This window comes from Apostichopus japonicus, chromosome 17 (genome assembly GCF_037975245.1).
Source record: "Apostichopus japonicus isolate 1M-3 chromosome 17, ASM3797524v1, whole genome shotgun sequence".
In the NCBI taxonomy this organism is placed as follows: domain Eukaryota; kingdom Metazoa; phylum Echinodermata; class Holothuroidea; order Aspidochirotida; family Stichopodidae; genus Apostichopus; species Apostichopus japonicus.
The window spans coordinates 34366936-34382920 of record NC_092577.1 but is presented as its reverse complement, the minus strand read 5'-3'; the positions used below and the strand labels follow the sequence as shown (position 1 = coordinate 34382920).

General features: G+C 36.1%; 1 protein-coding gene across 13 annotated transcripts in view; it reads right to left on the bottom strand.

The window, feature by feature from the left end:
- LOC139984082 (transmembrane and coiled-coil domains protein 2-like) overlaps positions 1–15302 on the bottom strand; it is an 84276-nt gene extending 68974 nt beyond the window's left edge. For 6 of the 13 annotated variants that reach the window (XM_071997772.1, XM_071997777.1, XM_071997775.1 and 3 more), the window contains exon 1: positions 14846–15301. In XM_071997772.1, coding sequence (XP_071853873.1) covers positions 14846–14954 — 109 coding nt within the window. In that variant the 5' untranslated portion in view covers positions 14955–15301. Of the gene's footprint in view, positions 1–3771; positions 5334–8831; positions 9020–14845 lie in introns of those variants that run through there. The other 7 variants (XM_071997773.1, XM_071997784.1, XM_071997786.1 and 4 more) reach the window with 5 other exon arrangements.
- Between the last annotated feature and the right edge of the window lie 683 nt (positions 15303–15985).

Sequence of the window (15985 nt, the reverse complement as noted above, 5' to 3'; positions counted from 1 at the left end):
ATATCTCTACAAAGACATATCCCTATATATACACACATATATCCCTATACACACATACTGTATATCCCTACATACATATATATATATCTCTACACACATATCCCTACAAAGACATATCCATATATATACACACATATATCCCTATACACACATATATCCCTATATACACACATATCCCTTCACACTTATATATCACTACACATATATCCCTACATACATATATATATCTCTACACACATATCCCTTCACATACACCTCTAACTATTGTTCATTTACATTAACATACAAACTGTAGTCTACAGTAGCTCACCTGAAACAGCTGGTTTCTAATCTCTGTAATCAGCTTAAAGTCTCCTTTATTCACAACAAAAATTTAAACTTTTATATGGATCACAGTCACCCTACTCTCCTTAGCAGTGCACAATTCTAAAAACACCAGAACCACACTTCTGGACAACCTGTAGCTTTGCGTGTTTACGAATCTCTGCCAAAGATGTATTTAAATACACTTTAAGCTGCAACTGACTTTTTTTCAAAATATAAATCGGCTGCTCCTGTTTACATGTTTTTTATTGATTAGTTCTACCCAAGGCTCGAGTGCCTATTCAATGGGGTCTTCCCCGCTCTATAGAATCACCCCATCGGTTATTAAACAATTCACCCACTCGCACAACAATGGTCCATTCAAACCCACTGCCTGCACAAAGGTAGACAAGAACAGACCCTGGCACAATTAAATCCAGTCGCCAGAGAAAAAAAAACAGTTCTGTTCACAGACTGCTGATCAACAGTTTCTCTGTGTGTTAATTATTGAATACAGTTTGTAATCAACTAAATAAAAAAAAAATGTCATAAAGATGTGATATATTTTAATTTGTGACTTTGCTACTTTTTGTAGCAAACAGCAATGCACTTTTCTGTACCTTTATCAATTTCTCAAGAAAAATTATTAATTTTTAAAATTAACCAATTGGGTCACTCTGATATCTACCTGATGGCCACAGGAAAGAATTCCAAGATTTAACCAAAATCTGGTTTATATTTTACAGTTGCCCTATCTTTTGAGCGTAATTAGATAATGTTGCCAAGAGGTATTACTTGCATTTTATTTCAATAGACCTTAGCATGAGATGTTCACCGATAACGGCAGAATGGGTAACTAAAGTCTTAGATGTTCGCATTAGTAGCTAAGGATAAAGTAACACCTACGTGAACAATTAAAAGGCTCAACCACAAAGATGGCTGGTATAGATAATATTTTGATAACAATCATGACATATAATATGAGGTAAGGCACCATATATGTCCCTGTTGATGGATTGATTGTATTCAGAATTGAACCCTGAAATACTGAACATTCCACAACCACTTTGCATGAAACTATACCATCAAACTCAACTAGATTACTAGGTAGTAAACATAACACCTGCGAAACAAGCTGAAATTAATGAAAATTGTACGATGCGTGCCTGATAACCCCGGTATTCATATCAGGGGGTCCTGACCAATTTTTAGGGTCGCCAATATGAAACTGAAGGTCACCAAAAAAGTTGGGAGAAAAAAGAGCACTGAAGATATTTGTAGAGAGAAGTGGAAGAAATATTGTACTTAAAGGAATTGTCTGGTGGAAGATTTTGATACATTGTCCTTGTAGTTATTATTTTTCTCTTTCTAACCATGTAAAAATTGTCCCCATTCGAAGTTTTCTTCTTGTAGAAATCTGGTTTTCAAATTCACCAGTTTCTCACCAAAAGTACCGTTTGTTCGAACGCTTCAATATGGTGATTGATGTAGTGCTTGCAGATAGGCAAAACAGGCGACTTGAAGTTAGCACTCCCAATTCCGCAGCAAATTAACTCACGTGTAAGCACATTGAATTGCCTCACATATATAACGTACATACTCGCGAACGTATATACTACGATGCTCAGTTGGTGTACTTGTATAGCGTTACACATAGTACACTCACACTCAAACCACAGTTCATGAACTGTTCTTCGAAATCGCTGAAATAAAATTCACGGATCAGATTAACAGTAAAAGGAAACTTATAAAGTATTCGTTAAACCGAAAGATGAAACTTGGCGGGATCGATGTCATCGCAGAACTGTCCGATTGTAAACGTTAGAGTAGCCTATACACGCGAACATTCTTCGCGCTGGAGCTGGATACCGCGATGTATAAACAACGAAGAGCCTGCTGTTAAAACTTATCTTGTGTTACACAAAGACCACGAAACCACCGATCTACTACATATATTGCGGCTTAAGGAGTTTTTTAAATCATATCTAATTTATAAGAAATTTCACCGGAAATTATTGAAGAAATTGATCGAATCGTTGTCAGAGCAGAATATAGCACTGAGAAGCTTAGGCTTCGCAGAACTGTCCGATTGTCAACGTTTGAGTACAGCCTACATGCGAACATTTTTCGCGTTGGAGCTGGATAGCGCGATGTACAGCCTGAACAACTCAGAGTCTGCTGTTAAAATTTACCTTGTGTTACACAAAGACCACGGAACCACCGCTCAAGTACATGGCGGCTTAAGGAGTTTTTGAAAACATATCTAATTTTTAAGAAATTTCACCGGAAATTAAGGAAGAAATTTATCTGTATACAAACGCTGTTTTTGTTGTGATTACCGTATAGGTACTGTGCGGAGGGTGGGTTATGACGCAATCTGCTATGGCAGAGCTGACGTCACGTATTGTACTGTTCAAATCATATTTGAAATGTCTATCCATAACGATTAAAAATCGTTTCTCTGTCAAACGCAACATTAGCGTTCTCATACTTTGACAACATGTTTGGAAAATTATTTACTATTTTTTAAGGTAACTTCTTTGGGCCACCAGACAATCCTTTTAAATTATATCAAAAGTTGCAAGTTGTGACAACACATGGTCATTTTGCGCAGTTTTAATAAATCTTATAAAAATTTTCTCAAATGTGAGGGAATACCTCCACCTCCTCCCCCCCCCCCCCCTCATAGGCCCCCTCTCCCAGACCACAACAATCACAATTTAAGGGTCGCCAAGATGATCAATGTGGAAATGTGGGGCACCAAGAAGGTACAATTACTGTAGGCTAAAAGTTAAGGCCAAACAAAATTTGAAATTGTTATGCACTTTGTAGGAAAAATCATGATTGAGGTACTGTACTATGAAGTAACTTCTGAAGCACTTCGTGCCTCTTCCAATATGACTGTAACTTGTGCCAAAGTTGACTAAAAGAGAACAAACTTTTCTTGTCTTTAAAGACCATGGAAGCCATAGAGCCAGGATGCATGCAGCTTATAGAGGTTTCTTCTACAATATAGCTGAGTCTACCAAGAATGGTTGGTAGAATTTAAAGTTATTGTAGCCTTCCTAAATGAGCCTAGAAATCCTCAAAAGTTACTACTCTGCTTTTGGAATTTATGAGCAACGATACTTACCTGTCTTCACTCTACTTAAATGCACCATGAACTAATACAATCCTCCTTCGAATACAGGTCAGATGGATGACAGAGTGCATATCAGTAGATCCGAGACAGGTAAGACGTAAATTTTGTAATTAAACCAAATTCATATATCCCTTGAACACAAATAGCTCAAACGTACATTTGAATACAAATTTTTCTCTTCTCTATTATTGTCTTAATAATCAAACAAATTAGGCCCTACGGTAAAGAAAACAAACATAAAATTTCTAACAGCATCTGTTTTATCGATTAGTTTGTTAAAATAACAGATTTTTAGATATATCTTACGGAATCAAACGCAGCCTTACCTGGGACACGAAGGAACATTGCTGACATTTTCCCGTCAAATAAAAACTGTTTAGAAAAATTTCAAACAGACAATCGTGCAGTTAAGAGTTGGGTAGAATTTTCCAAGTACTGTAGCTGTTTATCGGTCCAATAAAAGTCATAAGATTTTAACTTTAATTCCATTTTCCATATCTTGAGAGTGAAAATTCTGTATGAAATCCATCAAATATCACACTATATATACTGTTTACAGTATACATGTGTCGTATATGAAAGCTTCACCATGCAGCATGGAAATTAACCCATTAGGGCACCATAGCAACCATCCTGCAATAATATAGATCACTTAAATGAAAACCTTTAACGAGAATGTGTTACGAATGAAACAGTTGATAAAAGCTGCACACAACATAAATTGTTCTTCTTCCAGGACAAGAGCACAATATCCAAGATTTTTAATAAGCTCCACCTGAGAAAAATAGAGGTTGTCACATGTTCGTAGTTATAGAGTGATAGACTCGACTGTGAATAATAAAAGTATCCATATAGCGATCAGTCTCGGCTGGAAAGTTCGATCTTTGTTTGGAGGGTACGATGCAATGTTGCTGGTAGATGGGTGATACATAAGGTGTATGCAGCACTGCATGACAGCTGCAGTGTATGACAACAATTAAGGCTATATACCTAGTTAAACAGAAACCAAGAGATTAATAGAAATATATACAAGACAATAAAAGGAGCTGATACGAGTAGCTGTTACCCTGAGCCTGTGACTGTTTGTACATCTCCTATCACTGCAAACATTGTACTTTGTAAATATTCCACCAGTCAGTGTGTACCTGGATATGTGTGGTACTGCAGGCCTGTACAGTATACATGTACAGACACACTGCTGTACCTACAGCTACAGTACAACACTGCTGTTTCAAAGTCAAGACTGTAGGCTGCAGAGATGCTGCTCATCTATGCACACAGTTATAACTCCTAACACCCTAACACATGGTCCTAATAGAAACTATAAATCCTGCTTGGCAAAACAAACCAATCAGGTGACAAAAAAAGAATTTGAAAGTATGGCCAGAATGAAGTTTGACTCTTAATAACCTTAGAGGATATATGTGTATTTTTACTATTTTATAGTGAAGGGAGCTATAATTTATACTGTGCTGTGACTTTTAGTCCCCACATGGAATTGAAACTTAAGACTCCACCAATACCAGCAAAACCTTATCAAATGAGTACAAAATATACAAAGGCAAGTCAAATATTCTTGTAGGTTTGACCTGAAAATGACTACTTTTTGACACTTTGAGTGTTAAATTCAAATGAGATTTCTCTTTTTAAGGAAACCAAAGGAGGATTAGACAATCTGCGTGTCCCATCTGATGATCCTGGGAGAGTGGAGCTTCCTTATATTGACATTGTGAATCATAATTTTGATAGAACTACAGTAAAACCAAAGAACAAATGATTTGAATCTGCATATCCCTGCCAGGGGAGGTGCAATTATTTTCTCATGTTCTGAAAAACAATCAGATGCTACATTTGCTTGGTGTAATGGATGCACAGGACAAAAGGTATTGTCAAAATTGTCTGCAAAATTCAGAAAATTGCTAGAATTGTAACAAGTGCATTTCGAACAGCAGTTTAAGTTAAATGTAAATATGTGTTTACTGTACCTTTCAACTAGTTTCAATGAATTATTAAGCTTTTTATTTGAACAAAGAAAAATGAATTGTAGGTGGATGTTAATTTTTAGAACCTACAAGTTACTTTAGGAGTCATGAATGTTCCCATGGTTGTATGCACGGCCACACATTGGATTATAATCTAAACATGTGTGACAATACCCACACACACTACAGTATTGTGTTTACATGAAGCCTGTACTGTATATGCACATGTATCCTGCTTTCAATGAACATACAACTATTCTGCATGCCCCCCTCCCCTTCGCCCCCCCCCCAAAAAAAAATCCTCCCAACTTACAAAATAAAAAGTGACATTCTGGTTGGGGAATTATGAGCAACTAGATGGAGTATGGTTATCTGTCTACAATCTACAAGCACTCTTCCATATAGTACTACTATCTACATACAGGCACAGTGCCGAAGGAAAGTGTAATTGTTAAGTAAATCTAGGAAATTGCATGTTCAATGGAGACAGGTATGAGAGGAGCAAAGTAAATAGATACCAAATTAACCCTTTCAGAGGAAAGAATTTACTCTGAAAGCTTGTTGACATCTAAATTTCCTTTACTTGGATCAATGGTTGATTGCTTAATTTCAATGTTCACTCATCGATCCACAAGCAAGGAGAGAACGTTGAGAAACTTTCATTTTATAAATCAACTAAACTCAGGAACACTGAACATTTCTTATCAGTCCAGTGGATCACACATATATATACTTCATATGACAAGCATGTAGATGATTTGAAGTGGCCAAACTTAAAAGAACATCTTCTGCTATACACATCCTAGAGAGTAGCTAAACATCAGTGTATACTGTACATACACTTGAGTCAACACTATACATGGAGGTGAGTACTTTACTGTACAATATCCACCTACTAGTCAAACACTGCCAACGACAGTCGCAAAAATGTTCAAAAGATATTTCAATGATATTCTCATTGGAGCTGGAATTTAGAAATTCATCATAAAAACATAAAATCAGTATACAAACAAATATTAAAACTCAGGCATTTGAAGAGATGACTTGACAATGCTCTTTGCATACTGTACATGTTGTACACACATTACTATACTATTGACATTGTACTGGGCATGCTTTTAAAGGTGATCAGTATCGGCCCCAAATTTCAGCAACTGTGGTAAAAGTTCTAAAAAGTTTTTGGAATGTAATTTCCTGGTGGTTCTTAAAACAATGGTCCACATTATTCTCAGAGATTGAGGGGACTGGAGTATTAAATTAGATAATTGAAGATCCCCAAGTTTATACTTTGAGGGAATAAGCTTTGAGGGTGGTACAGTAGTAAAATGATTACTGAAGTTAGAGTAAGAGTGACCATTATTTAACTGCCTAGCATATTTGGGGTCAATACTGATGACGACCATTAGGAGAAGCCCACAGCAACTGTTACATTGTAACTTAGCCTACTGTACAGTGAAGCGGGTTGAAGAGAAGTGACTTCACACATATATACTGTACTGTACTAGAGGTAGGTAACCCAAAATATTGTCAAAATACAAAATAATTCAATATTGGTATTCACTTATTGATCTTCATTTCACTCAGATGTCATGAAACACTATTGCATGTACCACCAAGTATTTCCCCACCATCCCCCCCTCCATGGTCAGCAACAAGTGACCGGAGGTCAACCCTTACGTCCATTCATCGCTCTTTCTATAACAACACCACTGAGGCCATCCTACATTATTACTACCAGTATTTTAACAAACAGGTAATCCTGTCATACATACTGCACAGTGCACAGAGAGCTTGATGACTCTATAAGCACACCATTATAAGTATACCCACTAACTTCCTTTCCAGTGACAATTTTTTACATCCAAAAGAAAAACATTTTTAGCTGGTAGAAATGAATCCAGTGTGGATAAAATGCAATTCCCAATGAGATATTAAGCTGTATGAAACATTCCTGGATTAAAGAAAGATAAAGATGTAACAACTGATCGTAGCTTCAATTGGCCCAAATCACTGACAACCAAGGTATATATGTCCAAGATGATAGTGTTCTGTGTGCTACAAGTTAAACACACAGGTCTTGAACTGTTCCAACTCGACCTGGCACTGTCTGACTATTTTTACTACAACACAGTATCAGATATATGAGGGTCATTATCTCTATTGTAGTGTTATATAACACTTGTCAACTTTTCCCACTTCCCTTTCTAAACTCATTAATCAATTCCATTGTTTTTCTTAAACTTTTTTTGCTTTCTTATTTCTGGGTTATTGTTGTTTTTCTGTTGTGATATTTTTCTTCTATTTTTGGAGGGGTCTTATTACAAAGTCTGATTATCACTCACTTTATCTTTCAAGCTCGACGGTCATCAGAAAATGTTGTGATAGACTGAAATTTGCAGTGCAGCAGGAACTGTTTACATCCTGTTAAAAGGATATATTAATGACAAGAGCGATACACCAGCTGTTCAATGCAAATATATTGCATCTCAATTAACACAGAGTAAATAAACATTTAAAGAGCTAGAAGCATACTGTATCCTCAAAAACTTATGAGTGACAAAGATACCTGTCTACCCACAATTTCTGCACTCTTGCTTTTCCTGAGATTAGAGTGAGCAGGTAAGGGACCTGGATGGATTCTGTCAGGTAAATTTATTCCCATTGTTTCGATCACCGCATGCATACAGTCTTCATGCTCCAGTGAATACAGAAGCCTTTGTGGCTGAGTTGATGGGCCCCAGAGCAGTGGCCATATAACAACGCAGACAAAACTACCCTGTACCAAGTGTTTTTGACAGAAACCCTAAATATAAGTCACAGGGATACCCATCTCCTCAGAACCGCAGCACATTCACTCTATACTGTGCCAACCACAAACTGCTCAACTGTTAAACCTTTTAACAATGTACTACGCCCTCCGCGACCTGTCAATGATCTCTCTTCTTGTCCTACCATCCAAAATGCTTCGTAACGCTTCTTTCGTACAGATTTTTTATCCATTCCTGTCTAATGGAAAAATGTAGGAGGGGGGGGGGGGAGGTGGGAGTACCTTGTCATATCATTGTGTGATTGTTAACTAGTTACTACATATAAAAGCCAAACAACAATGATTTAGACAGCCAAGGTTAGTATCATTTAGTCATGTTCAAATATAATATATGTACAATGTGGACTTTAAAGAGAGTACTATTACTTTTTCTTTTTTTTTTAGTTTGTTGCATAAATGTCACAGCAGATGTTTAAATGGCCTCCGGGAAAGTCTGTTACTTTTTCAAACAAACACAAACACTCAGTCGACACCTGTTGAAATGATCCCTGGGAATGGAAATAACAGGCAAGACAGTTGGGACGTAGAATATTTTTGCAACCTCTGAAAATGACATATTTCTGGGCAATTTACTCACCGGATCCTTCATTGCCACCATCGCGATTTTCCCCTTCTTCTTTGCCAGTCTCATTTACTGTAGCCATACATGCAATGCAACAGTCCCAATGTCAGATGACTTTATGCAAATTTAGGTCAAGGGTCAACACTTGCACAACACAAGGGCAATGTCATGCACAACAGAATCTCACAACGATAAACCAACAGCTGCAAAAGTAAAAGCGTTGAAAAAGGTTAAATAGGGGTATGAATAAAAGGAATACATTAATCATGCTTGTACAATAGCAAGTAACAACAACAAAAAACAGTAAATTTGAATGAGATCAAAACACAAAAATAACAGTCAAAGCAAGCAATAGGACATATATTTAAGGGACGTGCTTAAGAAACCAATTTTACTGTACAATGGAAGCATTCGATAAACTTCTCCAAATTTGCAACAAAGTATTTTAAAGTAACCAGAAAATTATAAATTCCAAAACAAAACATGGAAAACAACACAATAACAATTGTTTTCACTCATTATATTTGAATTTTTGCACTTTTGGCACTCCATAAACATGACATAACAATTCACTGCCTGCCGTCAGTGTGGTTACCAGAGTTGATATCAGCACTTACCGTAAAGTGCTTCAATTAAAGTGATTCCGTGCATTTCGAAAAGGAAATAATATAAAACTGTTCATTTTCACAAAAATGGAACTTGGATTAAGCTGCTTATCTGACGAACCATGAAAAATGAGGTGGTTTTCACCAAGATAATTTATCCAAAACAGTTCATTAATTGTAGAAATTAATGATCAAAAGTATGCTGAAGACAGATTTCGATACATTCTTTTATGCTGTGCCTCTTGATTTAAACAACTCAATGAGGAAACACATTATAATGCTAGTAAGTTCCAACAAAGCTTTCCTTGGTCGATGACCACCGATTGCCGATGTGCTTAGCAGACTAGTGACAGCAGTGGTGGGTGTGCAAACCATATATCCTATCCCTAACTCTAGTACTTGTACCCCTACTAACAGTAACAGTTACTGTAGCTCAAGTTATAACTGATGGCCTAAATGAAGCTAATCAAAGGAACACTGACTTTTATCTTTAATGTATATATCCAATTCAGCAATAATCTCGCTTCTAAAGTCCTATGGATATGATAAAATAGTTGTCCAGTAATAAAACCTAACGCAGAGGAAGAATTCAGTTGAGGAGAAACCAGCCTACAACTATCTAACTGGATTAGTGTGTTCTATATAAATGTAGGATGCATACAGTACCTTACCAGTACAAAATACTGCAGATGGAGCTAAATAAATACAGGCCATGAGGGCAGGCAATTTATTTTATAATGAGAATCCTTTTGTTTTCAAAGATACTTTCAAAATTCTACCATTTTAGGCCATTTCCGTTTCGCTTTAACAACTATTACCGACATTCTTAGTCATTTGTCATTAATTGACATGTCTCATCTATGAACAACATCGATTGTATACACCGAAACCTCAAGGAAAACATAACATCAAACATTTATAATCTTATGTTTTGTTCCTTTTTCGGTAGGCACATAATCACTTTAAAGGTAGCCAACTAGAGATTACATAGCCCCAGACACTACATAGTTAAATACTACTGAACATTGTATTACTCAAAATAAGAATAAGAACTTGTAAACAAAGTACTTACTTGTACTTGTAAGCCCACATGAGATCATAAAGTAGCTAAAAGTACCAAACATTTGCTGTCATTATTTGACATTTTACTTAAGTATCATGTAGTTGTCTAGATATAGGTTTACATGAACCATGGATAGCAAACAGTTACTGTATTTCCAATAAGTTTTCCATGGATCATTTAATTTATATTTTTTAGCTAATATTACAGATTACACATTGTAAACAAGCGTTGAATGATGTAGGGAACTTTTCTCAGGATCGCAAAACTGATTATATATCACTGTATTTGCATCCACACTGGCTCATGTAATCAAGTCCGCCCCCACACGGCAACTCAGTGTATTTGCAAGTTTTCCCTTCATTAAACCTGGCATAAAACCAATTTATATATTGAAGGACAATTGATGCAAGTGGCAATTTCATTCCAAGATGAGAAGACCTTGTTCAAGAGTGAGCAATATGACTAGTAAATACTGTATGCAGAAGTACAGACGTTTAACTTTCCTTAGTGTAAACTGTACACTAACAGTATACATAACACTGTGTGTCTACTGTATCTTGTCAGTTTTACATGTGACATTCAGATTGTTTTTAAGAATTATTAAAACTAGGCCCCAAACTTAAAGTGCTAGTGAGCTTGTATAAAGTTTTTCAAAATGCTCGAGGACCTTATCCTCTAACTTTGTTTCATACAGTATGTTAAAATGAGAGCTCTTCAAGATAGAAAACTGCCTAGAGCTGCAATGTAGAAATACTGTATGCTTGTTGAAAGGCAGACCTACTGTATACTGTACAAATATTCAAGTGAAATTTGAAACAAAATTGGACTTTTCTAGCACATTTTCTGGGTATGCAATGATTCACCTTCACTGTACCTACAGACCTGCATAATGAGCCTGTATCGCTGATACATTTTGCCTGCACTGACTTAGATCTGGTGTACTAGGTATCTATTGCAGGAAACTGAATAATTTGAACATATTATGTTCTGTTTGGTTTAAAGAACTTTCCTTCATCCATGAACATCCTAGAAGTCTGATCATCATAATAAAAATCAGGCTGTTATATTTTTAGCGACCATGAATGTGGGAGAGGCCCGTCAGGGCCTATGGATTATAACTTTTATGTCGCGTGGCTTCCAATTCAACATTTTAACTCAAATTTGACCCTTTCCAATTTAGAAAGTCATTTCAGATGGGAGACCATAGCTTGCTCTTGGATGAAAAACCCACCTCTCTATGACCCGGCCGGTGATGGAAACCCGAACCTACTGATTGCTATAAAGTATTATGATCACACTGTATGTTCAATATCTTACAAACATTACTTCTCCTGTCCAATCATGGTGTGGCTCTATTCCATTATCAACTGAAATAACACTTCCAATTACTGCAACCATCCCAAACAAAATTTTGAATTATATACAGTATGCATAAACCCTACATGCATGGGCAGATCTATAATAAGTAATCCTCAAAGGATTTCTCCTCTGCAAGATAGATTGTTGTTTGATAACTTTCTACATTTTGACCTTTGTATCATCACTAATTACTAACAAGCAGACATACAGACACAACCTTTGAATGAGTCATCATAGATTGAATCTACTTATAGTCAAATATTAAGTGGCAGTATTTATGATCAATATTAGCTCTGTGTCAAATTATTATCACCATTACTGAACACTATGCAAACAATACTAAAGGAGGGGAAATCCCACATCTGTGCTTGTACTGTGACAAAACCAAAGACATGAAAATTAGTTTTATGTTTCTTTTTCACTTCAGACATTAACTTAACTACCTAGAGTAGGGATAAAATATGAAATAAGTACTATCCAGCATCACATACAATAGCATGCAGATCTGTAATATATACTTAAATTAGCCCAAGATATTGAGAACCCGAAAAAGAAACCTGATCAAAATTTTGGTGAATACATCCGAAGCAGTGTATTTTTGTTGAACTTGTACATATCTTGTACTTCTTAATCTGAAACCTAATCATGAAAGAGATTGACTTTTTAATGTTTACATAAACCAGCAAGAAAAATTAAATGTATATAAAGTGTAAGCCATGCAAGAGCAATAAACCCAATCATTATTTGCAAAAGAGAAGCAGTCTTATTAGAATAATGTTTTGTAATGGTTATTAACTATTTGTAGTTCAATAAAAAAAGTTCAGCCCATTGTCCACATATTAGGCTAGGAAATCGTTGGCAATGATGTTCTTTTTGCCAAGTGACTCTAAACTGGATAGCTCAGTTGTAACCAAAGGTCATGTGATGCAAATTGTAGCACAGTACAGTACATTGCAGTACAGCACAGTGCAGTATAGTACAGCATAGCACAGTACATTACTGTACAGTACCGCACCATACAGTACAGTACAGTATGTCATTGGTTCAAATTCTGCTCTAGTAAATTACATGTTTCAAAACTCTTTTATTGTATGCTTTTGTTTTTTAATATTAATTTTTTCTTATATAATATGTTTAAGTGCATGTTACATTTGCTCAATTCAATATGACCCAGTGTTTTTAAAATATTAATTTTTTCTTATATAATATGTTTAAGTACATGTTACATTTGCTCAATTCAATATGACCCAGTGCACTTTTCATTCATCCATACACCCGAAAGAAAAACCTTCCTTTACGTTCATGAATATATTGTCTATGTAGTGTACAGTGTGAAGGTGGTCAAGTCCAATTGATGTGAAACAATACTTACACATGTATACAACTACTGTACAATGACACACACATGGCTGGCATTACACACAATGTATACATTATTATATATGTATAGTATATGTCTGGCATTGGATTTATCATTATACTGTAAACAATATGGACATATTCTTCAGATGATCCCCAAAAAATGAATACCTACAGTAGCAAAGTTATATTATTATCAAAGTCAATTGACTTTTCTGTATTATTAAACAAGCCTCTGAACATTTTTAAACTTATCAGCAAATAAGTAACAAATTTCACCAAATATATTTGTGTGTATTTTTCATAATTGACTAAACAAATGCTGACACTGCATAACTAGGCATCCAGCACAGAAACAAGGTAGTGACCTCCAGTAGGTATAAACTGGCCTGGTTTAAGACTATGTGGGGCCATAGGCCATCAATTTCCTGGGGGGCTGTATTCCCACTGTATCGTAAAGAAGTATTCTCTCTCATTAGCATTGTAACAGAAAGTGTTTATATTATTTGTCAAATCTCTGGCATCAACCAAATTGCAATAGAATGACACAAAAACAAACCTTGGCTTGAACTTAATAGAAATGTTTCAAACCTTTACCAATAAAAATACTTTCGTACTGCTATCTCTAGAAACAGTTTAAAGACATTAGAATCGCTACATCAATCAACCTTGACAGATTCAGAGCCATAAACCCTTAAAATGACAATCAGCATGGTCATGACAACAGAACATGATACATTTAAGGAGTGCATCATAATTGTTTAGACTTTGAAAACTACACTACAGTACACATGATCTCTCTCTCTAATGGTGATCTGCCTTAAGGCAGGTCCCTCACCAAACACAAAATCATAAGAACCGCTCTTCTGCATTCCTCTTCATAGTGAAATAATTTCTGCCATCTCAGATATCATCCATCAACATTATTCTCTTTCTCCCTCTTGGTCGCTTCCCGTTCATTCTTCCTTCAAGCACATCTTTCAGTAGATCACATGATCACCCTAGGCCTAATACCTAGGACAGTGACAACTGGCCATGGGTTCATAAATTAGGAACCATTTAATTTTATATCTGGTGACCCTTTTACAAAAATGGTTCTCACCATCCGAATGCAATTTTGCTGTTTGTAACACTGCAGTCAGTACCTGTACACTTCATTGGTAAATCATGTGAACATTAGCTCATGTAACTTAGGAACTCTGTGTGTAGACTTAGGGAACATATGCCATTCATTTGAAACTAGATATCTACTGGGTTAGCCTTTGCTATATATACAGTAGCATTGGCAAGACTTCTATGGTGTATGCAGTTGTCTGTCTAAACTTTAATTGGGCTAATGTTGGTCAAGATTAGGCTTAACAAGTTAGGCCTAGTTGTCACCAAGTGAAGTCTTCTTCTTGCTTGCAAATTACCAAGGCAAAATGAAACTGTATCTCAGCAGAAAGGACATTGCAGAACGTTTAAACACAAGTGGGGGCAATTACAATGCAATTCTTCAATCGTACAGGCTTGGCTGAATGAAAAGTGGAGACCATACGGACATGCAACAAAATTTATATACTCAGTACAGTGACACAAAACTAGGCCCTAGGGGTCCTAAGGTTAGGCCTGTACTCTTTTTAACGTTGTGTAGGTTGTCTCACCTAATGAAAAGGCTGGCAAAGTAAGACTCTCCTGACGCCCGAAACTGTTTCCAAGATGATCACTTAATCTTTTGACAGCGCCCAGTTTTTCTCTCTTCCTTTCGGCCATTACATCATATGTAAAAACAAGAGAGGTTGATCGGCATTCTGTGAGTTGATCTTTCTTTGGCTGTCGGGTTCAATAGGTCAGCCCATCTACAATCGTGTTGTTGATATCGTGTTCTAAGTTCTAACACTGATTTAGTATAGGATAACTTGGCTGAACGCACACTAAACGTACGAACAGATTTCATGCGATCAATTATTTTCACAATCTTTTGAGATATTAATTGTATCTTATGAATGTTATTGCAGTCATCTTCTTACTTTCGTAAGACGAACAAGATAATATACAAGCGTTCCATAATCATTTATTGCAAAGAGATAGGCGGATTTATGACTGGTATGTTAATGAACTTGTGGTTTTCTAGATTTGTAAACAAACTACGTACCGTAACGTTGGGAAATTCACTTCCACCTCACGAAATCGTGAAGGAAACTATGTTTGCTGCCACCACTTCACCAAAAGCCAACGAGAAAAATTGCTTTTACCGTGCCCTTATTATATTAATTAAATCCTTTTGCTTAATTAATTAATAGAAAATAACAAATTATTATCGGCAGGAAGATGATTAATACATAGGTAACTAGACGTCCTCGATTTCAGAGGACAGTCCCTTCGTGTATCATTCCGGATTAAAATTGTCCCTGGATCATTATACAAGCAGAGGCTGCGGACAAATGCGTTCCATCTGAGGAGGGGATGGGGGTTAACTAAAACATTGAGAGGCAATGGTGCATGTGACTTTGATTTAAGAAAGAGAATCGCAAAATCCGCTAATAAATATTCGACAAAGTGGACCCCTCTGTGCATTGTGTACTTCAAATTATTTACAACAAACGGCACAATTACAAAAGAAATTAACACAAGGATATTTCATTCTGACAACAGCTGTTTTTTCTTTAAAATATGCAATTTGAATTAAAAATACAGCACTTTTGCATTCCAAACTGAATAGGGGCATGTATATTTTCATTAAACAAATGGGTAACGTTTTATATATTTCTGAATGGAGGCATTTTTTGAGGTTTCTCGCAATA